Source organism: Sabethes cyaneus, chromosome 1 (assembly GCF_943734655.1).
Source record: "Sabethes cyaneus chromosome 1, idSabCyanKW18_F2, whole genome shotgun sequence".
NCBI classification, from domain to species: Eukaryota; Metazoa; Arthropoda; class Insecta; order Diptera; family Culicidae; genus Sabethes; species Sabethes cyaneus.
Genome location: NC_071353.1, coordinates 67346192 through 67372612, shown reverse-complemented (window position 1 = coordinate 67372612; position 26421 = coordinate 67346192). Strand labels below are relative to the sequence as shown.

The 26421-nt window shown below is 36.2% G+C and overlaps 1 protein-coding gene across 1 annotated transcript; it reads left to right on the top strand.

Annotated features, from left to right (window-relative positions):
• The first annotated feature begins 150 nt into the window (after positions 1-150).
• On the top strand, positions 151-25714 carry LOC128745596 (1,5-anhydro-D-fructose reductase). The gene is made up of 8 exons (XM_053842677.1): positions 151-391; positions 630-810; positions 1114-1298; positions 24324-24440; positions 24521-24636; positions 24695-24946; positions 25009-25039; positions 25526-25714. Exons 1-7 carry the CDS (start codon positions 320-322, stop codon positions 25037-25039), a joined length of 954 nt encoding a protein of 317 aa, XP_053698652.1. The 5' UTR covers positions 151-319; the 3' UTR covers positions 25526-25714.
• The last annotated feature ends 707 nt before the right edge of the window (positions 25715-26421 follow it).

Below are 26421 nucleotides of genomic sequence, written 5' to 3'. Positions count from 1 at the left end.
GATTAAGATCAGCACGTGGAATTTAAGTGACTTCCGATTTCCTTCGTTACAAGTTCTTTTATTATTATGTGGCAAGCCTGATGTTTATGCAGTCAAACCAGCTAAATAAGCGAGCGACGCAAACGATCGTGTTAGTCGATCGCGAGCCTCAAGAGTGTCAGGTCATGCTGTAAACAACGGATAAGATAAAGTTGAAGCAGCTGCAAAAGTAGTTCAAAAGTAAACAGCCGTACTATTTTGTATCAAGTTCCATAATATCAGTAGCTTGAACATTCAATATTTTTTGCAATTGCGTGAAAACTAATCCGGTGTTTAAGAAATGGCGTGTGAAATGGACATAATATTTGAAAACGGTACTAAAATGCCTGCATTAGGATTTGGAACATGGAGAGTAAGTTTGGAAGCAGTAAATCTAAAACATTGAGGCGGTTTTCAATTTTTGCTGATTGCTTTTAGTCCATATATAGCCATATATAGTTTGATTTTTTCCCAAATCACATACGTTTTTGGTTTCAGTTAATTGAAAACCGCGGCATTATTGCTTTATTATAAATAAGTACCTAAATGATTACTTTGCGAAGTGAACACATATTCATACATCGCTGTATTATATTTTTTGTGACTGACAGGCATCTGACGAAGAGGTAGAAAAAGCACTGAATGAGGCACTTGAAGCCGGTTACCGTCACATCGACACAGCTCCAGTGTATCTCAATGAGAAGATGATTGGAAAGGTGTTGAAGGAGTGGCTTGAAGCTGGGAAATTGACTCGAGAGGAATTGTTTATCGTGACCAAACTGCCGCCACACGGTACGAGTAGCAACATTACAGATATTACATTTAACAGCGTACAGCAAACCTTCTTTTTGCACGGAATTACGTACTTTAAAAAATCATTTGTTGAGAATCCGTGTAAGCAAATGTAATTTTGAAACACGCGAAATTGTATTATTTACTGCATTCATGAAAAACATGTTTTTACATTTTACTATCTAAAACAAAAGTCGCAACATTTTCAGAGTTGAAAAAAATATCGCGTCATCAGAAAAATGCAAAATGAGAGTTAACTAAACGACACATTATTGAAAAATATTTTTTGTTTATTGACCATAGGTACGAGAGCATGTTCTGTGGAAAAATTTCTCAAGCGGTCACTGATTGATCTACAATTGAAGTACGTAGATTTGTATCTTGTCCATGTACCCTTCACCGTTCCAGAAGTGGACGGTCCCTTTCTAATGGATGATAATCAGCAAATTGTGCTAGAGACAAATACAGACCATATTTCCCTATGGAAGGTAAGGCTATATAAAGCTATTCATTTTATATCTGTTTAAATACGTAGAGTCCTAAGTCGGTACCTGCAGAAGAAGGATATTAAAAGCATGTTTAGTCTGAGTTATAGACGGTCTTTGCTTTACCATGTTCATACCATACCACATCATGACCATACGAAATTCATTTTGAATGGCCTATATGAAAAATGTGTTCAGAACAGATTTCTTGATATTTTACCATTGATATTACTGTGACCGCGCTTATTCTGCGCACCACCCAAATCTGCCCATTTTTTATTGTGTTTTTTTTTAACTTTATGCATAGATATGAGTATGATTGTTACATTAATTTTATTTATAAATGTCTGTTGAATATCACGTCATTATTCACATTAGTACCAAAATATTTGACAAAATAATTTAAAGTAAAATTGAAAGTTAGGGTAGGCGGGGCAAAAACGCCTGTGTAAAAAAAAAGTTGTAGCTAAATTTATTATTTATCTGTTTGAAATAAACAATTACCTACATGTTACCTACATGTAAAAAATAAAAACATAAATATCTGTAATGACTTTCAATTTTTTATTGCGGTTTGGAAACACAGCCAATAAATAGAGTATTTTTCCCATGGGGAGTGGGAGTGGCGGTAAAGCCGCCATAGCATATACAGGGCTTAGACAAAATGTTCGGGACAGGAAAAATTTTGATGAAATTGAAACGGCCATAACTTCCATAGAAATGGACATGTTGACGTAGGACTACGTCTTACGGCAAGTTTTAAGATAGAGTGTCATTCCAAAAAATCGAAAAATACGAGCGTCCTCACGAAAAATGATAGGTTTTGAGCGCTAATAGCTCAGCGGTTTTGCGATCGATCTTCAATATTCTTACACCAATTGATCGGAAAATCTTTTAAGAATTGACCCAAATGAAGAAAAGTATGAATTCTTGATGTTGAACTATTGAAAAATTGAAAATAATGAACCTATGTTTTACCAGAATTCCCGCTTCGTGATTGGTAATGACGTCATCAAAGTAGAAACGCGTTTTCTCGCTTCGACTTATAATTCAGTCAATGTTCAATAGATTTCCAAGATATTTGCACCAATTGATCGGAAAATAGATTGAAAATATTGAAAATACAGAAAACTATTGATTTTCAATGCGCGACATTGAAAAATTGAAATATTTTCATATTTTTGCCTTCCCTCGTCAGTGCTTCCCTAGCACGGATGACAGAAATATATACGATATAAGCTATGGGTTAGCTTCCTTATGATTGTATTTAATTTACGCCCTATAGAATCCGATCAAAAATTGTTGAGCTGTTGCTGCTTCCCACGGATAAGGCAACGAAGATCAGAATTATCGTCACTTGCAGCTGGCCATCCGCAACAACGAAGAGTTGAACAAATTGCTGTCCGGTGCCACCACTGCTCAGAGAAGTGTCTTTCCGAACATCTAAGCTGTTGCTGCTGACAAAATATAATGTTCATGAAGATTTGAGGAATTTTCGCTCACTGATTTGAATTCTATTTAATTTAGATTGATTCTAATTGTTCGCTTCTTATCAAATAATTTTAACCGATCACCTCTCGCGCTTTTGTTCGCTTGTTGCTGGTGATTAAGAAGTTGGTCGTCTCGGAAGGTACCAAAGCAGCCAACAAATATTCCAGCTCCAAGTAAATGTATTCGGTCAAGCGTCAAAATGCATAAAACCATGGGTTTAATAAAATGAAATAGTTTTAGTTACATCTTTTGCATCTTCATATAAGAATTTGTTCGTTCTTCAAAGAACGGTTTTCGGTAATTGATGAAACCTAGCAAATTTGGAACTTAGGGCTATTCACTCGGTTTTCTTTAGCAACACAAATTTATCCATCACCAATGCTACAGTAATAATAAGTTTTCTTTGGCAGCAAAAAGCGAACGGCTCACTTTGCTCTTTTGTTCAGACTGAAATTAAAATGCTCTATTTTATTTAACGTAGATGATAGAATGACGGACCATGAAAAATAGGTGTGACTGATTCTTGTCGCTTGCTCTGGTACATAACACGAGGTAAGTCGGCGAACAGCATTATTCAAACGCTAGCTGAGCTACTGCCAACATCGTTTGCCAGGGCAAACGAAACTCACGCTCGAATCGTGCACTTTTGCAGTGTGTGTGTGCAGTGCAGTGTGTTGGAGCTGAAGCACTCGTTTCGCTGCCGTGATGAAATATCTACTGCTGAAGCTCTGGAATTGGCAGGAAATATGCTGCACGCGACAACAAAACGACCAGAAGCATCCCACGTCACTTGCAGCTGGCCACTTGGAGTGGTATTTCATTGTAATTCAGGACCATACACGAACGGCTTCGTTAATCGCATAACTGCAGAAGCTTTCCGGCTGGTCCGTTGCAACAAACTGTACCTGGTTCGTGGTTATCGGTACTCCAAGTTACCGAACAGAGAATTACGTTAAGTGCGTTAGTGCAGGTTTATTGCAAGATGGAGTTATGATAATCAAACAATTGGTCCTTTCAAGGGCCACATAACGATTGAAGAGTTTATTATATTTTCTTGCCCAGTTAATACCATAATAACACAGGCAACGAGGGAAAAGTTGAATTTTTCGCCATTGTGGACGACCAACAAATGACGGAAATAAGTTTTCTGGTCACGGGTGACATTTTCTGCGACTTCCAAAACGTCTGCATGTTGTAAATGCTTTATCAGTGTTCTTTTGTAAGCCGCAGAAAACTTACGCAAAATTTTCAACTTCTTAAAAACTCGCGCGTATCGTCTACCGATTACCAGAGGAAAAGCACTATTCAACGTAGAAACAAATCATAAAAAATTATTTACTGTTTAGTGTGACTTGGCGTTAATAAAATAGATTCAATTAATTCATGGATAGAACACCAAAATCGGTTGAGGATTGAATTTATACAATGATTCTACTTTGATAAACGTTACGTATGTGGCTTGTATACATGAAGAATCGTATTATCACATACATTGATACATCCTACTATCGCTACAAAGAGACTTACGTGGTCCTACGTCACCTATGCGGTCGTGTCTTGTGCACAACCCCTCTGATTTTTTTAGATGAAACCAATTGCATTCGATGGGGAAATCGTTCTAGTTTTTCTAAAATATTTCAAGATTCGCAATAATCAGCGGACAACGGAGATGTTCCGGGTTATCTGGGGGTATGTCAAAAACTGATTTTTTTCATCACTTATATCTTTTTCTGTCATGGAAATTTATTTATATTCATACTTTATCCCAAAACTAGATTTCATTTCCAGGTCGAAAAAGAACGGAAATCCGACGAGAAACAGCCAAGTTACGGCCATTTTCGTAAAATCACCACTAGTAACATCTATTGCTCTGACCAGTTTAGGACATGACGCAAACCACGTCACGGTTTTATGAGCCATTGACACTGGAAGCATTTCCAGGTCCGCATCGTGCCATGGCAACCCTGTAGCAGGTTCTAGGTACCCCGGCGGAAGTGGTCGTTTCAGGGAATATTCCAAATCATGACACATATTGTTTGAAGTTTGACAACCATATTGGAATGGTTTTGGTCATGTTTTAAAACGGTCGTAAAGATAAGACATTACTGGCAAAATTTCCAGAACTGATTTTACTAAAATGGCCATATCTCGGTTGTTTCTCGTCGGATTTCCGTTCTTTTTCGACCAATCGACTGGAAATGAAATCTAGTTTTGGGATAAAATATGAAAATTAATAAATTTCCATGACAAAAAAAGATACAGGCGATTAAAAAAATCAGTTTTTGACATACCTCCAGACAACCCGGAATATCTGCGGTGTCCGCTGACTATTACAAAACTTGAAGTATTTTTAGAAAACTAGGAAAATTTCCCCGTCGAATGCAATTCGTTTCATTTAAAAATGTTCAATTTTGTAAAAGTTATGGCCGTTTGAATTTCTTCAAAATTTTGCCTGTCCCGATCATTTTGTCTAACACCTGTAACTTTAAAAAAATTAAACCGATTTGAACGGTACTGGTCGTGAATTTATCTAATTCAAACAAATTGATTCATTTTGCCATCAAATGGCAGGGCATGTCCCCGGTTGTGAAACAGGTTTTGTATTTTGGTTATAGCTTTTGGTTGGATTATCTAATTTCGAATCTTTTTAAAGAATTTGAAACATTGAAGACTTACGTATCTTTTTGCTACAGACAGCAAATATTTACCGGTTGAAACAAAAAAGTTAAGTCGAAATTGAGAGACAGAATAATTTTTACTCTAGCACTTTTTTCGGTATCTCAATTTTTCAATTTTCTAAGGGCCCACAATTGGCGATTTTTAATGAAAAACAGCTTATTTTTAAGAAAATAGGCGCCATTGTGGTAATTTTTCATATTTAAAAAAACTGCTTTGTAACCATTTAAGTAGACTAATCTCAACATGCCCTGGCGGGTGTTGTGGGTTCGAATCCGGTTATAATCTCAGATTATAGCTTGGTTCGACTCATGCACCTTCCAGCATTGGACAAAAGGTAGGAGTCAAAGTGACTACTTGTCAAGCGTAGCTACCAATATATACCCCCCTCCTTTCCTTTCCGCTCTTCCCCTCCTTCACCAAAAATTATCATTTCTTTCCCCTACCGTCCCTTCATCAATTGTAGAACCATCATTTCAAAAAATATTAACCATTTAGGTATTAAACTAAAATTAAAAAAAAAATCGTCATTGATATCCGTTCTCCGATACTCCGTTTGTTTCCGGCACGTACCGCCAGCAAAACACTGTTTTCTAGAGAGCATTCACGCGCTCAGCTGCTAACAGCATTATAATCACTATTTATTCATCCAATAAAATACAAAATGCTACTTGAACTTCAACTTCCGATCAACACACAAAATCACAAAAACATTATTTTTCGACCCTCCAGAGTAGGATCCCCCCTTAACTGCGCAGAATATGGTACCTTCACGATACAATATGCAGATCATGCTTTAAGCCTTCGTAAGGCAGTGGGAACTATATTGCCACCAACAAAAAATACCGTGTTCTCCAACAATATCGTTTTAATATATTATGTACTCAATAGGTTCTGATAACCTTTGGTAACATTCCTAATATTTTAAAATCACTGAATTTGTAAAAATCAAATTACCACTTTTCAATTAGCCATTTTTATGAAAATAAACCTCGATTTTTGAGTGTCAACAGTAAATTCGTAGAAAAATCAATAAATTGGAAACTTTTATATGGTAATATTCTATTTACGATTTCTTAGGATAGATCATGTAGCTTTATCCAAAAACTGCACGAATATTCCAGAACATGTTTTTGGGCTTAACGGGCAGCAGCAACAATATTGCCATAATTTTTTAAAAAGTTTTCCAGCTGTTTGTTAACAAAAAAGAATATTAATGCATTCTCCCGTTTGTGAACATTATGTTTTGCTGAAGTTTGTGTTAATTCTACGCGTAGTTGCAACGGCCTTATAAATGGTTAAAGAGTTTTTATCTTTAAAAAAAATCAGGTAAATTGCAAAAACAATTATTTGAGAGTTTTTAAACAAAAAAAATTGAGACGCACCCGTCTAGTAAATTATTTTTGAACGAAAATCAAAACTTCTTTTAAGTGATCGCATCGTTTTTACGATGTTGCCGTTAGAGGTCAATATATATTACAGATACCATAGAGACCTAAATACAAACTAAAATCACATGAATTATTTGCGATCGTCTAAATTTGAACCTACGGGGAACACGAAAAACATGAAGCGCATTTCAAAATTTCTCCTAATTTAATTGGCCCGTGTTTCCGGTCCGGGATGGATGTTGTCAAAGTTTCTTTTCTGCAAACAGGTTTACGGTCATGCATACACACGTAGCTAGGGAATGACTAATTTTGTATTCGAACTTTCTTATATAACGCTTAAACATCCATCTACCTGCACGTGCACTACCACTCTGCGGATGGTTGTTCCATTTTTGAAATAGGTCAGCTTGAAAGTAAATGTTTGAGTTTTTGAACCATTGTTGGTTATCATATTAGAACCCACCACCGCCTTTTGACGGGTTCCGCGTAATATTCAATATCTTTTGTTCACGACAATAGCTGTATCGCATTTTTCTTTTTAATATGACCTGGCAACTGGAACTGTTCCAGTTAATAATTCTTTAGATGGAATTCACGCCAACTCGACCAGAGGTTGGCATAGCCCTCTCAAAATTCAATGAAACCTTTTGTGTAAAGAGAAACTTCGCAGACTTTGCTTTTCCACAATTAGACATTTACACTAGCTTTTAAAAAAGGTTCAATTTTGTTCTTGTTTTTAATAAAAAATATATCTTGAAAACTGTAGAACCTACAAAACATCTATGAGTGAATTACAGAATATATTCCGAATTTTCATAAAAAATGCTGAAAAAATAGAAATAAATTTCTACACTAAAAAAATATTTTAAATACCAAAAATATTTTTTTTTAAATAAGCCATCTCTGAAATTGATAATTTTTTTGACGATAGATACATATATAAATACCTTTTTACCTTTGTTATACTATAACAAAGGTTTAAAAATTGGTCGAAAAACACGAAATTGATCCGAGGCCCGGAGGGCCAAGTCACATATACCAATCGATAGGGTTCGACGATTTGAGCAATGTCTGTGTGTGTGTGTGTGTGTGTGTGTATGTATGTAATGATTTTTTCTATCGCCTGTTTCTCAGAGATGGCTGAACCGAATCGTTCGCTATTACTTTTGTTTGAAAGGTGTTATTGTCTAGTAGATCACTATTGAGTTGTTTCGTGATACGACGTTTCGTTTAAAAGTTATAAGCAAAAATGTGAAAAATACGTGACACGGGTTTCTTCGGAACTACATGACCGATTTCAACGATCTTAGTTTCAAATGAAAGCCCTTATTAAAACTAAATTGTTCAGGAATTTTTAATTGAAAACAAACAAGTAGTTTAAAAGTTATGCTTAAAAAACCTGTTTTGACAAGGTAATAATTATCGCCTGTTTCTTAGAGATGGCCAAACCGATTTATGCGCTATTAGTCTGATTTGAAAGATAATATATCCTAATAGATCACTATTGAATGGTTTTTTAATTGGACGTTTAATTTGAAAGTTATGAGCAACCGTATACACCACACCAAAATTAACAATAATTTATAATGATTTTAACCAAGATAATTTACCTAATTTCAATTATTTTAATATCAACCGAGAGGTTTTGACACTACGAATATATATGCAAAATTGCATAAAAATTGGTTTCACCGGTTAAAAGATATTAACCCTCGAACACTCGCGCCAACTTTTGTAACACAGTTACTCGCGCGCAAAATAGCCCCAAACCAAAGAAAACGTGTGCACTAGAGTTTTGACTGGGAAAACTTGGTTTTAGGTTTATCGAACCTTTGGAAGAGTTTCTTGAAATTGAAAGCTCTATCGTCTGGTGGAATTTAAATTTTGATTAATCCCCCTAAAAGTGAAATAACAAAAATATTTTTCTTCAGTGTCAATGTAACACATTGATGTGTTCTGCAAAGTTATAGAGCATATTATTACTAGAAATTTTGCTAAAGACAGTAACCTTCTATCTCTGCAGCGAAGATAGAAATATCTTATTTATTGTATATGAATTTGTAAAATCAATTTTTCTATTTTTGCTCTTTTTGTAATTGTTGTATGACTTTTTCATGTACTACAAAATTGTACAAATAGTAAAAATACACAACTTTGCTGAAAATAGTATACCTGTATGTTTGCTTGTTTAGGATCTGTGGAACTTTGATTATAAAAAATACCCTAATTTTGACTCCGCATTACTCGACTACCAGCAGACGGATACATTTTAAACATTTTACATTTGCTGATAGTTTTGCTGCATAAATTTTCCCAACAATTTAAATTATTAATGCATTGAATAATTATGATATTTTGCTCACAGTAAGTTTGTTGAAGAATATACGTTAGTTAAACTACGATTTGTAACTTTATAACAATATGGCGTTGAAAACCCTACACGTGTTGTATAAAATACAACAGCGTGAGTTAATAAAAATTGATGAAAATTATTTAACCGTTATGTGTTCGACAGAAAAAACACCTTTAAGTGCTCGACAAGGGTACCCGGGTACCCACAAATTGAAACGCTTGTAACTTTGGCAATTTTTGACCGATTCGGACACTTTTACCACCAAAAGATTCAAGAACTTATCCACTTCCAGTGTGCTTATAACAGAGCCGGAAGTGGTTCATCTGGTTCCCGGAAATCCGGCAGTCCGACGATGTGTTCCGGAATTAAAGCACTTTTTATATTTTTGGATGTAATTATAGTAATATGGGTGTCCAAAGTTCTTCCAATTACTCCGAAAGGTCATTCTTCATTGCTTTAAAACAATACAATGATATATCCTCGGAATGGCCATTCTGCGACAAGTTCCCGTGGGACCTCCTGTGGCCATAAAACTGTTTGGTTTGCAACACTGGCAATATGGGTGTCTAAATTCATGAAATTACTCCAGAAGGTTATTTTTCATTATTTTGATTCTATCTGATGATTTTGCCACGGCATGGCCATTCCGGAACATATTCCCGTGGGGCTTCACTGTTGTCCAAAACCAAAAATATGTGCGCATTAGAGTTTTGAGTGGGAAAACTTGATTTTAGGTTTATGGAACCTTTGGGAGAGTTTCTTGAAATTAAAAGTTCTATCATATGGTGAAATTCAAATTTTGAATAATCCCCCTAAAAGTGAAATAAAAAATTTATTTTTCTGCAGCTTCAATATGTGTTATATTGATATGTGTTATATATAAGTTATGCTTAAAAATGTGCTTTTTCATGGTGTCAATTAGCCGAACGTTTCTCAGGGATGGCCAAACCGATTTATGCGCTATTAGTCTCATTTGGCTCAAAGATCACTATTGATTTTTTATGACTGGATGTTTAATTTTCAAGTTAGAAGCAACCGTGTACTACATAAAACTACAAGGTATACAGCCCTAAGGGTTGTACGAAAGGGTGACGTAGGACTATATCAGATCATCAGATCAAAGACTACCCAGCTAGCACCAACTCGTATATCAATGTACGAAAACTATCGTAAATATCTCCTAACAAACTCGAAATCGTAACTAAAGCTGGATAAAGTGGGATCAAGTTGATTTTCTGTCGTATATAATGATAACGACTGACATACATACGATTTTCAGCACAAAATCGTAGAGTAGTACGGAGCGACTCGCGCTTAATCGGATATTATCGTATATAAATACTTATATAGTCGTAACGCTCAAAATTATTCGTAATCACGTATATCGCCTCCAAAATAGTACGGATATGCTAATTTTGCGCATGAAATACGATTTATTTAGCATGTATATCTGTACGTAATGGCGATTTTTACCTTTTACCTTTGTTATACTATAACAAAGGTTTAGGAATTGGTCGAAAAACACGAAATTGATCCAAGGCCCGGAGGGCCGAGCCACATATACCAATCGACAGGGTTCGACGAACTGAGCAATGTCTGTGTGTGTGTGTGTGTGTATGTGTGTATGTATGTGCGGAGCGCAATTTTTCTATCGCCTGTTTCTCGGAGATGGCTGAACCGATTTGTTCGCTATTACTTTTGTTTGAAAGGTATTATTGCCTAGTATATCACTATTGAATTGTTTCGAGGTTCGACATTTCGTTTAAAAGTTATAAGTAAAAAAGTAAAAATTACGTGACACGATTTTCTCCGTACCCAAATGACCGATTTCAACGATCTTGGTATCGAATGAAAGCTCTTGTTAACACTAAATTTTTCGGATAAATTTTATTGAAAACAAACAAGTAGTTTAAAAGTTATGCTTAAAAAACCTGTTTTGACAAGGTAATAATTATCGCCTGTTTCTTAGAAATGACTAAAGCGATTTAGACGCTATTAGTCTCATTTGACAGGTAACATAACCTAATAGATCACTATTGATTTGTTTTTTGATTGGACGTTTAATTTGAGAGTTATGATCAATTGAATACAACACATTAAAATTTACAATAATTTGTAACGATTTCATCTAAGATGATTTATCTAGTTTGAATTATTTTGGCATCAAATTAGATATTTTAATGCTACAAATATATCTGCAAAATTTCAGAAGTATCGGTTTTGCCGATCAAAAGATATTAACCCTCCAACACTCGCGCCGACTTTTGTAATTCGGTTACTCGTGCGCACAATGGTCCAAAGCCAAAAAGACATGCGCATTAGAATTTTGACTGGGAAAACTTGGATTTAGGTTTATGGAACCTTCGGAAGAATTTCTTGAAATTGAAAGTTCTATCGTCTGGTGCAATTTAAATTTTGATTAATCCCCCTATAAGTGAAATAAAAAAATTATTTTTCTTGAGTTTCAATATAACACATTGATGTGTTCTGCAAAGTTTTAGAACATATTATTACAAGAAATTTTGTTAAATACAGTAACCTTCTATCTATTAAGCGAAGAGAGAAAAATCTTATTCATTGTATATGAATTTGTAAGATCAGTTTTTTCTATTTTAGCTCTTTTTGTAATTGTTGCATTCCTTTTTCATGTATTACAAAATTGTATAAATAGTAAAAATACACAACTTTGATTAATATAGTATACCTCTATGTTTGTTTGTTTAGGTACTGTAGAACTTTGATTAAAATAAAGCCTTAATTTTGACCCCGAATGACTCGACTACCAACAGATACATTTTAAACATTTTATATTTGCTAATTGTGTTGCTGCATACAGACACCATTTTTACATATGAAGAAACGAGAGAAACTTCCAGGGTCAATCGCGGTACAACTCACATGCTGATTGCTTCGTTTCTGTGATGTCAGTTTATGCTGATCTATTTGCCCAACAATTTAAAGTATTAATGCATAATTATGACATTTTGCTCATAACAAGGTAATTGAAGAGCATACGTTAGTTAAGCAGAGATTTGTAACTTTATAACAATATGGCATTCAAAAACCTACACGTGTTGTACAAAATGCAACAGCGTGAGTAATCGAAGGTTAATAGAAATTGATGAAATTTATTCAAGAAAACTTTATTGATGTCAATCAAAAATAATGGCGTTACAGAAATTTATGCGTAGTTCAAAAACCTATGAACTAGACTTTTACTACGCAATGTATATGTTAAAGAATAATATTTCCTCTTATAACTTGCTTTTACTTGCACTTACTCAAATTAGAAACAACCAGCTTACCCTTACTCAGTAATTTCATGAAAAAAGGATCTATCAAAATTTATAGGTGCTGCTATTTTGTTCAAATTTTGTAAACTTATTAAATTTCCAAAAATTTAATGAAAACCAACGCACCACGCAACGTTAACCAATAGATGAATTATGTTTCGAAGACGTGTCGATTTCTATCTCAAATAGCAAGTAAGACCGTATAACAAAGGTTCCTTTCACCACTAGGTGGATTAAATCGGGTTTTACCTTTGTTATACTATAACAAAGGTTTAAAAATTGGTCGAAAAACACGAAATCGATCCGAGGCCCGGAGGGCCGAGCCACATATACCAATCGGCAGGGCTCGACGAACTGAGCAATGTCTGTGTGTGTGTGTATGTGTGTATGTGTGTGTGTGTATGTGCGCGACGCAACTTTTCTATCGCCTGTTTCTCGGAGATGGCTAATCCCATTTGTTCGCTTTTACTTTTGTTTGAAAGGTATTATTGCCTAGTTTATCACTATTGAATTGTTTCGCGGTCCGACATTTCGTTTGAAAGTTATAAGTAAAAATTACGTAACACGATTTTCTCCGGAACTACATGACCGATTTCAACGATCTTAGTACCAAATGAAAGCTCTTATTAACGCTAAAATTTTCACAAAGTTTTATTGAAAACAAATAAGTAGTTTAAAAGTTATGCTTAAAAAACCTGTTTTGACAAGGTAATAATTATCGCCTATTTCTCAGAGATGACCAAACCGATGTATGTGCTATTAATCTGATTTCAAAGGTAATACAGCCTAATAGATCACTATTGATTTGTTTTTGGATTGGTCGTTTAATTTGAAAGTTATGAGCAATCGTATACAACACATTAAAATTTACAATAATTTTAAACAATTTCATCTAAGATAATTTATCTAGTTTAAATTATTTTGGCATCAAATTAGAGGCTTTAATGCTGTTAATATATTTGCAAAATTTCAGAAGAATTGGTTTTGCCGGTCAAAAGATATTAACCCCCGAACACTCGCGCCAACTTTTGTAACACGGTTACTCGCGCGCACAATAGCTCAAAACAAAAAAAAACGTGCGCACAAGAGTTTTGACTGGGAAAACCTGGTTTTACGTTTATCGAACCTTTGGAAGGGTTTCTTGAAATTGAATGCACTATTGTCTGGTAGAATTTAAACTTCTGACTAATCCCCCTAAAAGTGAAATAAAAAAAAATATTTTTCTTCAGTTACAATATAACACATTGATGTGTTCCGTAAAGTTTCAGAGCATATTATTACAAGAAATTTTGCTGAAGACAGCAGCCTTCTATCTCTTTAGCGAAGATAGAAAAATCTTATTTATTGTACATGAATATGTAATACCAGTTTTTCCATTTTAGCTCGTTTTGTAATTGTTGTATGACTTTTTCATGTACTACAAAGTTGTAAAAATAGTAAAAATACACAACTTCGCTGAATATAGTATACCTCTATGTTTGCTTGTTTAGGAACTGTAGAACTTTGATTATTTAAAATACCCTAATTTTGACCCCGAATTACTCGACTACCAACAGACGGATACATTTTAAACATATTACATTTCTCGAGTAATTTTTCAAACAGACCCATATAACAATGAAAGATTCTCTTTGCTTCTCCTCTCTTCCGCTTTTCACGGCTACATAAATGTATAAAAAGCAAATTTTCAACACATTTAGCTAACTAGTAACTCCGGCAACCGATTCATGTAAATCTGATGTGTTAAAAAACAGAAGAGAGGAGACATGAAGAGAATCTCTCATTGTTACATAGATTTATATAAAAAATTACCCAAATTTATAGCAAAAATTAGATTTGCTGATAGTTTTGCTGCATACATACATGCATACAGACACTATTTTTCCATATGAAGAAACGAGAGAAAATTCCAGTTGGGGCCAATTCCGGTACACCTTATGTTCGGATATGAACCAGTTTTTGTAGCAACCGATTATTTTTCGGTAATGCTCAAACTGTAATGTATTTTTGCGTTAGATTAAATACAGAAAATGTATACATTCGACTTACAAGAAGTGGTTTCACTGTTTATCGTTTACACCTTCTTCCTATCCTACGCCGATCGCAGTATACCTATTAATATCTAATTTCGTTTATTTTATTTTGCCTTAATATTTACTACAACTTACGGTTTGGTAAGTGCGTTTCTGCTTAGGGTCAACTTGGGGTGCGCTACCCTACTTTACTTTCGCGGTTGTAAATAAACGGATTTGCGGTTGGTTACGGTAATTATTCTGTACAGGTAAGTATCCCGGGCTACTGGTGGATTTCAACGGTTGCTGTATCACTTCAATCACTTTCTTCTACCACTTATCAGGCGCTATTTCGCTAACCCTGTACTATTTCGCACGTTAAAATGGTAACTGATTGAAATGATTTGCCTCGAAACACTTTCTATTTAGCTTTTCAGAACACTTTGCGATGGAGTTTTTATTTATTTTCACTCTTCATTTCCCCTCTAGCCAACATAAACGTCATCTGCGATGTTGGGCAGTGTTGCCGTATATGCGGTATCGTAACACCCCCGCCCGTAACATCTGGAATTTCTAGATTTACAGATTCTCTAATACCGCCGAATTCACTGTGCCACGTCTCTGTACGCAGTCATCAGAGGTCCTGGCATCCGCCTGTCCGGCACGTGCATCCCCCCTGCGCTTCCAACGGGGTGCATTAGCGGATTGTGACGCACTCTACAATTGTCAATGTTGCAGCGTATCCGAAATTTACACTGACCGCCATGCTCGTTCAGGCACACATTACACAGTTTCCTGCGGGTAACTATCCCCGAACGTTCACCATACGTCATTCTCCTAAAAATATCACAGTGCCGCAGGCGGTGTCCTGTACTCTGGCATACTACGCACGGTTGCAGCTCCCTTTGCTCGGTTAAAATATCACCCGAACTGCTCGCTTCATTGTGGCTGAGCAACACACCTCTCTCTTTCGACGTTTCCCTTCTGGGCTGTGGAACACCTTCTGAGCGTGTATCTTGCACGTCGACGTTCGCATCGCAGGCATCGTCGACTATCTCCATTAGGAAATCCGTAAGTGTTCGTAGTGTTGGTTCTCCGCCGGCATTTCTCCTTTGGTAGTGTACCCACTCCCGTTTCTCGCGGTCCGGTATCTTTGCCACAAGTTGCCTAATTAGCAACGGATTAACGAGGTGGTGCCGAAGTCCCGCAGCTTCCAAATGCTCACAGAGCTGCTCCACCGTGTTCCCAAACGGTATGAAACTTTTCAAGTTGTCAGGTTTTGGTGGTTCTAGCTCGTTGACTTGGTCCAAGAACTCTTGTAGCAGTTGCTCCGGACGCCCATAATGCCGCCGTAGCTTTTCGATGACTCTTGGAACCGACTCGGGGAGAAGCAGCTGACCAGCGACCAGTTCCAATGCTCTACCTTCCAAACACTCCTGCAGCCGAACCAGATTTTCGTGATTCATGTAACCACAGGCATCGTTCGATGCTTTGTAGGAAGCATAAAACAATGGCCACTGCCTTGGATGGCCCGAAAACTTCGGAAGCTTGCTCGTCAAACCGCTTCTTGCCACCAGCTGTGCTCGTGTAGGTCCGACTTGTTTACCAAGCCTGTTTCGGCTGGCATCACCCACTTTCGTGCAATTTTGCGGTGTATTGTTGCCACTGAACGGATTGGTGTGCTGGCTGCAGTCCGAATCCTCATCATACTCATCGTCATCGAACTCCCCTACTGCGTCCTTTTCTCTAGCCAACTTGTTGGCGTTCGCCTGATCCTGCTTCAGCGCTTCGTTTTTGCTTTCGCTCGGAAAGACCCTTTGTGGCTGTTTCGCGGCCACCTTCGGGTTTTTGATGACAGAAAGCTCCTTCAATTCTCTGTCGAGATCGGCCACCTGTTGCTCGAATGACCGCTGACTTGCTTTCATTCGCTCGATCTGCATCCTCTTCTTCTGCAGTATCTCTTCATGCAGAGCACTCCTTTCTTCTTCTTCTTCGTCCCGCAATCTCATCTCCATTTCCAACCTTTTTCTCTCGAAGTCGCGCTGCATCCTGCTTTCCATCTGCTGCAGCAGCATTTCCGCCTCTAGCTCTTTGTCCTGCCGCTTTCGCTTCTCCTCCAGCTCCTTCATCCTCTGTTCGATGTCGGAGATGCCCTTGCGTACGGCGGCACTGGGTTTCTCAGACTCTTCGACGGCCTTTTTACCGCGAATCTGCCTTTGGGCATCTTTTTGCTGCTTGTGGTACTCCTGCTGACAAGCTTTACTTTGGCAGTACCACTTTTCCGGAACCGAGTCTTCCGTGACTCCAACACAACGGGAATGGAACCATTTCGCACAACTGTCACAACCAATCATTTGCTCGTCACACGTCGACGGGCCGCAAATCTCGCACGGGGTCATAGTTAAGTCCAGAAACTCGCTCTCCGATATAGCTCTAGGAGCGGAAGGTGCATCACGGGGTACGTCCGACATCTCTTATGACCGGTTTTAGTCACTTCTTTTTGAGAATGTTCGGATATGAACCAGTTTTTGTAGCAACCGATTATTTTTCGGTAATGCTCAAACTGTAATGTATTTTTGCGTTAGATTAAATACAGAAAATGTATACATTCGACTTACAAGAAGTGGTTTCACTGTTTATCGTTTACACCTTCTTCCTATCCTACGCCGATCGCAGTATACCTATTAATATCTAATTTCGTTTATTTTATTTTGCCTTAATATTTACTACAACTTACGGTTTGGTAAGTGCGTTTCTGCTTAGGGTCAACTTGGGGTGCGCTACCCTACTTTACTTTCGCGGTTGTAAATAAACGGATTTGCGGTTGGTTACGGTAATTATTCTGTACAGGTAAGTATCCCGGGCTACTGGTGGATTTCAACGGTTGCTGTATCACTTCAATCACTTTCTTCTACCACTTATCAGGCGCTATTTCGCTAACCCTGTACTATTTCGCACGTTAAAATGGTAACTGATTGAAATGATTTGCCTCGAAACACTTTCTATTTAGCTTTTCAGAACACTTTGCGATGGAGTTTTTATTTATTTTCACTCTTCATTTCCCCTCTAGCCAACATAAACGTCATCTGCGATGTTGGGCAGTGTTGCCGTATATGCGGTATCGTAACACCTTACATGCTGATAGCTTCGTTTCTGTGATGGCAGTTTGTGCTGATCTTTCCCAATAATTTAAAGTATTAATACATTGAATAATAATGACATTTGGCTCATAACAAGTTTATTGAAGAATATACGTTAGATAAACAACGATTTGTAACTTTATAACAATATGGCGTTCAAAATACAAAATACAACAGCGTGAGTAACCGCAGGTTAATAAAAATTGTTGAAATTTATTCTAGAAAACTTTATTGATGTGAATCAAATAGAATGGCATTACAAGAAATTATGCATAGTTCCAAAACCTATAAACTAGACCTTTACTACGCAATGTATATGGTAAAGAGTAATATTTGCTCTTACAACATACTTTTACTTGCACTTACTCAAATTATTAACAACTTACTTATCCTTACTCAGCAATTTCGTGAAAAAAGGATCTATCAAAATTTATAAGTGCTCCTATTTTGTTCAAATTTTGTAAACGTATTCAATTTTCAAATTTTTTATTTAAACCAACGCACTACGCAACGTTAACCAATAGATGAATTATGCTCCGAAAACGTATCGATTTCTATCTCAAATATCAAGTAAGACCGTATAACAAAGGTTCCTTTCACCACTAGGTGGATTAAATCGGGTTTTACCTTTGTTATACTATAACAAAGGTTTAGGAATCGGTCGAAAAACACGAAATTGATCCGAGGCCCGGAGGGCCGAGCCACATATACCATTCGACAGGGTTCGACGAACTGAACAATGTCTGTGTGTGTTTGTGTGTGTGTATGTGTGTATGTATGTGCGTGGCGCAACTTTTCTATCGCCTGATGGCTCGGATTCTCGGAGATGGCTGAACGGATTTGTTCGCTATTACTTTTGTTTGAAAGGTATTAGTGCCTAGTATATCACTATTGAATTTTTTCGTGGTCCGACTTTTCGTTTGAAAGTTATAAGCAAAAATGTGAAAATTACGTGACACGATTTTCTCCGGAACCAAATGACCGATTTCAACGATCTTAGTATCGAATGAAAGCTATTGTTTAGGCTAAATTTTTCGGATAAATTTTATTGAAAACAAACAAGTAGTTTAAAAGTTATGCTTAAAAAACCTGTTTTGACAAGGTAATAATTATCGCCTGTTTCTTAGAGATGGCTAAACCGATTTAGACGCTATTAGTCTCATTTGATAGGTAACATAGCCATATAGATCACTATTGATTTGTTTTTTGATTGGACGTTTAATTTGAAAGTTATGAGCAATTGAATACAACACATTAAAATTTACAATAATTTAAAACGATTTCATCTAAGTTAATTTATCTAGTTTAAATTATTTTGGCATCAAATTAGAGGTTTTAATGCTAAAAATATATCTGCAAAATTTCAGAAGAATTGGTTTTGCCGATCAAAAGATATTAACCCTCCAACACTCGCGCCAACTTTTGTAATACGGTCACTCGCGCGCACAATGGCCCAAACCCAAAACGATATGCCTACTAGAGTTTTGACTGGGAAAACTTGGTTTTAGGTTTATGGAACCTTCGGAAGAGTTTCTTGAAATTGAAAGCTTTATCGTCTGGTAGAATTTAAATTTTGATTAATCCCCCTAAAAGTGAAATAAAAAAAATATTTTTCTTGAGTTTCAATATCACACATTGATGTGTCCTGCAAAGTTTTAGAACATATTATTACAAGAAATTTTGTTGAATACAAAACCTTCTATCTATTCAGCGAAGATAGAAAAATCTTATTTATTGTATATGAATTTGTAAAATCAGTATTTTCTATTTTAGCTCTTTTTATAATTGTTGTATAACTTTTTCATGTATTACAAAATTGTACAAATAGTAAAAATACACTACTTTGCTGCATATAGTATACCTCTACGTTTATTTGTTTAGGTACTGTAGAACTATGATTATAAAAAATACCCTAATTTTGATCCCGAATTACCCGACTATCGACAGACGGATACATTTAAAACATTTTACATTTGCTGATAGTTTTGCTGCATACAGACACCATTTTTCCATATGAAGAAACGAGAGAAAATTCCAATTTGGGTCAATTGCGGTACACCTCACATGCTGATTGCTTCCAAGATGTCTGTTTATGCTGATCTATTTTCCCAACAATTTAAAGTGTTAATACATTGAATAATTATGACATTTTTCTCATAACAAGATAATTGAAGAATATACGTTAGTTAAACAGCGATTTGTAACTTTATAATAATATGGCATTCAAAAACCTACACGTGTTGTACAAATTGCAACAGCGTGAGTAACCGAAGGTTAACAAAAATTGATGAAATTTATTCAAGAAAACTTTATTGATGTTAATCAAAAAGAATGGCACTACAGAAATTTATGCGTAGTTCAAAAACCTATAAACTAGACTTTTACTACGCAATGTATATGTTAAAGAATAATATTTCCTCTTACAACTTGCTTTTACGTGCACTTACTCAAATTAGTAACAACCAACTTTCCCTTACTCAGTAATTTCATGAACAAATCAAAAAATCAATCAAAATTTACAAGTGCTGCTATTTTGTTCAAATTGTGTAAACCTGTTCAATTTCCAACAATTTTATGAAAACAAACGCACTACGCAACGTTAACCAATAGATGAATTATGTTCCGAAGACGTGTCGATTTCTATTTTAATAGCAAGTAAGACCGTATAACAAAGGTTCCTTTCGCCACTAGGTGGATTAAATCGGGTTTTATACATATGAAAATGCTAGCTGGGTAATGTAAACCACAGAGAACAGACTACCAGGTAATTGACAAAAAGTGCGTAAAAAGTTTTTATGTAATCTAGGAGCAATTTTTCAATAGAGCAGCCCTCGTGCAGTAAGTGGCAAACTAAATCTTGATGTCGCTGCCATCGCTGCTATGTAACTCCAGCACAAAGAAATATTGGTAAAGGTACATGGATATTTTTTATGCATTTGGCAAACTATTTCTGGAGGGCGCCACCGGCAGATTTTGCACCCAAAATATCGATTACTTCCTTCGAGCCTTTTAATTTGTTCTCTGTGTGTAAACTGCATTTCTGGTATATGTATTGTGTATTCAGCACTAAATTGAACTTCCGAAAAAACGGCAAACGATTTTTCTTCCGTACCGTATAGTACACCTAGTGTCGGAAGTAGTGCATTGTATAGAACGTCTCATTTGCTATATTTGTGTTTCATTTGTATGGGAGCCCCCCCCCTCTTACGCCTACCTTAAAATTGCTCTCTTACCCCCCAATAAACTTGCTGGTCATTTTATCTATCCAACGACATATAAATTGTTCAGTTTCGTTCAGTAGTTTAGTAGTTATTAGCATTTGAAATCTTTCATTCGAACGTTACACTTCTATTTTCGTTTTCACAAAGTGCTACTCAGTCCCAGTATAGTAAACAAAGACGTAGTCCTACGTCAATAAAAAACCCGAAACCCGGGTTCGGGTTCCGGGTTTTCAGACCCGACCATCTTTACTGAACATATCAACTAAAAATCTAACTACGTCTTTGATTTCTATATTAGGGTGCACTTTAGAAAAACGAAAAGGGAACATGGAACAAACAGTGGTTATGGTTTGCTCGCTTATAACTCACCCAGGTAACCAATAAGCATTACCAATGCTATTTACATGCAAGCCAATAAGCATTTAAGTCACCTTAATTGCTACTTTGGCAAAATATACAGCTACTTTACTGCTAACCCTCTTATAATGCTGACAATGCTTGTTACCAGCTGATTACCGACAAGAAGATTTAAAATAGAATTTTGCATGCTAATTTACAACAACTACGCATTCAAAAAGCTAATATACAGCAGCGTGCTGTATAAAACGCCAGATATGCCAATAAGCGATTGATTTACTGCTTATGGTAATGCTTATTGGTTACCTGGACAGTCATCCCTCAATAGATTCTAGAGATATTGGTATCAATCGATTAGAAATTTTTCTAAGAATCCATTACAATACAGTAGATTACATGTTTCCGTAACAAACTTTTAAATAATTCGATCATGTTAGGTATTGTCTAACTAAAAATCCATGCTCTGCGATTGGGCGGATGCTGATTTGCTGTAGCGATAATGATGTTTCCATATTACAAGCAGTACGGTTATATACAATCGTACTTAAGCCATTAAGCCCCACACTTTTCCCAGCAGGGATAGAAAGTTGAAACTTTCAGGATAATTCTCTTTTGGGTCAACTAAGAAAATGACGCTGACATGTATTTTTAATTTTGATCCTGTGTCCCGCAACGCTACGTTGCGAAAACGCAACGCTGGGCGTTGAGGGTATACCGTTTTTGCATACCTCCATTATTACGCATATAAGCTGCATACTTTTTTACCGTTAAATCAAATTTGGTATTTTTTGTGATTTTGAGTATTAATAAAGATTAAATGAACGACTTGGAGCATTACATGTTATGTTTTATGATAGATATCGAAACATTTGGGTTGGAGACCATCTTTGCACTAGACGCATAGTATACAGTTTCAATGCTAAATGCATGTCATCGCAGATGATTAAATGCCTACCAACACGTTCCGGAAAGGTTGTAACATTAAATTTGGGTCCATGATACTGTCGTTGCCATCACTCAATTCCTCCAGATATTCCGGAGACAAAGGTACTTTAACCATTTTATTACGCTCTTATCACAACGGCTTCTCCATCCGCCATCAGTGTTTGAAGCTGCGAATTCTATGTTATGTAAACTTTTATAATGTTTCCGGAATATTTTAAATAAGCAAAAGATAAGATTTACATTCATTTGTTTACTAAAAAGCAACGATATCAGCGAACGAACGAAAACAAACGTTCCCGTTGCAAATTTTGAATATCGTTACTTCCTAGCGTTGCGTTTTCGCAACGCAAAGCTTCAAACCTATCTTAAAATTACAAAAAAAAAACAAAATTATGAAACAAAGTTTTTTTGGCAAGCAACCGATTCTTACTAACACTGATTGATAGCTCAGGCGTTAATAGAGGTAAAATCGAGTTTTATGAGTTTTTGGGCAAAAAAGCAGGATTCTGTTAATAAAAAAATATATTGACTGCATTTTCCTTGCCAATCTGAACACAGCGAATTTATTTTCATGAACAGAATTTTGGTTTCAAACAAAAAAACTGCTTTTAAAACTGGCAAAATCGACAACGACTAATTTCACCCGCATTGACGATGTTTAACTAGACCAAACCTCGTGTTTTAGTCTTGACCTTGAAATGCGGTCAGGCATATATTAATATTTTTTTTGAAACGGTGGTTCTACAATGGATCATTGAAAAAGCTAAAAAAAATTCACAGATGGCTCCAGCATAGACATGTTCTGTCAAACACACTCGACGAACGTCTGTAAACGACTGTCAAACTGCCTTGCAATATGATTGGTCCACCTAAAAAGACCGGTTCAAATTAACCGTTATCAACCGTCAAACACAACGGAAAGGTTAGAAACTATGACGAGTAATCTGTATCAGCCTTAAAATTTACTCTAAACATGCCACACTGGGCTTTAGTGTCCCTCTAGCAGTAAGTATGAGCAAAAGCTGCCTAAAATGATCCATTGATGAAGGGACGGTAGGGGAAAGTAATGAAGAATTTTTTGAATGGAGGGGAAAGAGTGGAAAGGTGAGGGGGGGGGAGGGTTTATTGGTAACTACGCTTAATAAGTTGTCGTTGTGACTCCTACCTTTTGCCCAATACTGGAAGGTGCATGGGTCGAACCAAGCTAAAATCTAAGATTATAACCGGATTCGAACCCACAACACCCGCCAAGGCATGCGCGCCAGCGACCCCCCCCCCCCACCCCCACTTTTCCACTCTTTCCCCACCATTCAAAAAATTCTTCATTACTTTCCTCCCTTCATCAATTGTAGAACCACCACCACCGTTTCAAAAAAGATATTTTAACTGTCGTATTTTTATCTCGTTGTTCGTATGATAGTTGAAAGGCAATTATATTTTTTCCATATATGCGCATGTGGCGATGTATGGATGACTTGTAGGCCACATAAACATTTATCTATCGTCGTATATAAAAACTAATGCTAATTCCAAATGTCGTAAAAACCGCGTTGATTAAAAAATTACCAAAAAGAACTAGTTAAAATCCAAAAATCGTCGAAAAAATCGCTTGATTTGAAAAATCGCTGCAAAAAAACCGCGTTTAAATCATGAAAAAGACTGGAGTATATAGAAACCATGCACATGAAATTTGCAGTTTCAACAGTTCATTACTCGAGAAGTCGTTTAAAATATTTTAACTTTTTTGTAAATAATTTCAATTTACTGATTTTGTTGTGGGTAATAACAAATAAATTTCAAAAGGCAAATCAAAAACAACAGGCAGTTTTCCCTCACTTTGATAGACATTTCATTTAAATAGTGGTAAGGTTAACCCATAACCATCTTCAGAGAGCCTGTTCCTTTCTTCCGAGCGAGATACGGAGTCAACCTTTGAATTAGCACAATAACAAACTGTTACTTTTTGTGTTCCGAATCGTATTGCATTTCAAATGCAGTTGATTCAGGCTAACCTATCAATTTCACATCCTCCTTTTTCATCGTTTGCTTTCAAACATACAAAAACTGTTTGTTTTGCCCACATTTTCCACATCATCAACGATTTGTGTGAAAATCGCATTATGCCTTCATTTCCGTTCCCATTATTTAGGTTATGGAGAAAATACAAGAGGATGGCCTCGCACGCAACATAGGCTTATCGAATTTCAACCAGCGGCAAATACAAAGAATCATCGATAATTGTCAAATAAAGCCAGCTAATCTGCAGGTAAGATGATCTCTTTTGCGCAGCCGCAAGCAATTTATTATTTACTGCTACCGTTCTCTTATTCCCTCGGGTTATCGAAGATCGAGAATCACATTTATTTGCAGCAACCGGAATTAGTGAAGTTTTGTAAATCCCATGGTATCAGTGTCACGGCTTATTCACCACTTGGGTCGAAAGGAATCGAAACATTGTTAAAGTATGCCCGGCAAAGATCTAACAGTTACAGCATCTAACGATTCCCTATTATTTTTCAGCCGTGAGGTTCCGGTTCTACTCGACAATCCGGTGGTAAAGGAAATAGCCAATAAACTAAATAAATCAACCGCACAAGTATTGTTGCGTCATCTACTGCAACGAGAGATTGCTACGATCCCAAAAAGCACGAACCCGAAGCGCTTGAGAGAGAATATCGATTTATTCGACTTCAAAATCGAAGATTCGGATATGGTTCGGTTGAATGCACTTGATCAGAATGTTCGGATTTGTGATTTCGGATTTTTTCCAGGGTATGATGAACGTCTCTTTTCAACTATCTCATTACCCTATTTATTTTTTTTACTCATTCCAGTATTACTAAGCATCCGGAATTTCCCTTTTAGGTGACACAATTTTCTTTTATTTTTACTTAATGAAACTTGATACTTGTAAGCCATATGCTCAATTTTAAGGTTTATTATAGATATTTTCATGAACATAAATAACATAAGCTTACACATTTTTGCTGACAACTGTTATGTCACAATGAGCAAATTAGAATCACATTTGTTAATCACTGTTTCTACCTACATATAAAAATATCGTTTTCAGTTTAGACTCAATGTTAAAGGCATAATATAGTAGTAGTCAAAAGTTTAACTTAAAAACGCTAAAAATTACATCTTTATGCAGACTCATGCATAGTCAGTCTTACTGAGCACTCAAATTTCTTGTCAATGGGCTTGACAATCATTTACTAAATTCCAGTAAATTTGAATTATTGATTGATTTACTGAAAGTCCTTCTATTGTGAACTACGTGAAACTAATGTTTTTTCTATTCTATTTTTTTCTACTTTTTTCTTCCTTTATTCATAATGATAACGATAGATACAGAAATTAAATGTATGATGATTGACTGCTTTAGTCGATAGAATTCCATTGATAGAATTTATTACTTTTTGATCGTTTGAAAATCTGATAAAACATAACATGTTTGTTTTTTGAAAAGTGCGAATTGAAATAATTAATTTTTACTTTAACAGTATATATATGAATACAGTAAAGAGAGTATTCGAAAATTCTAATACTCTTGAAAATAATATAATGGAAAATAAATATTACTGCTTAACTTACAAATGATTTGTTTTTATATGAAAGTGCACAAAGAACGTAAACTGTATAGCTAATGACAAATTCTCATATACCACTCGATTCAACTCGACATACTGTTCATAAGAAAAACGTTAAATATTCGGTTTTAACGATTACTTTCTATGTCAATATCGAATATTTGAAGTTCAAAATAAATCTAACCGCACAGACGCACGCACACTTCACAGATACTGTACAGTACAGTGCAGTACGAGTTCACATTCACCGTTGTTAAGCCACGTTTTTTTCAGATTTGGGGTAGTATTTTCTCTACAACTTTCTTAACTGTCCATCAACTTCATATAAAACAATGCTTTTCGTTTCGTTATCTGAGGACTAACACTGCGCGACGTTACAACGAACACATAACTTGTAACGTTTTGAACATTTCTCTCTAAGGCCCCGTACAGAGTAAACGCGACACGACTTCGCTCTCATGTTGCTAAATGCACAGTCCTGCTTCGGGCGAAAAAGGGCTGCGCGTATAACTACAGCAAGAAATGTCGCGTCGCGTCGCATGTCGCTTGCACTCTGGCGGTACCCTAACTGTGTAAATGTATTGCTCATGCGGATTAGAGTGACTATATCCAGCTTTTTGCGAGCCATAATGGTGAACGTGTTCGTAATATTTG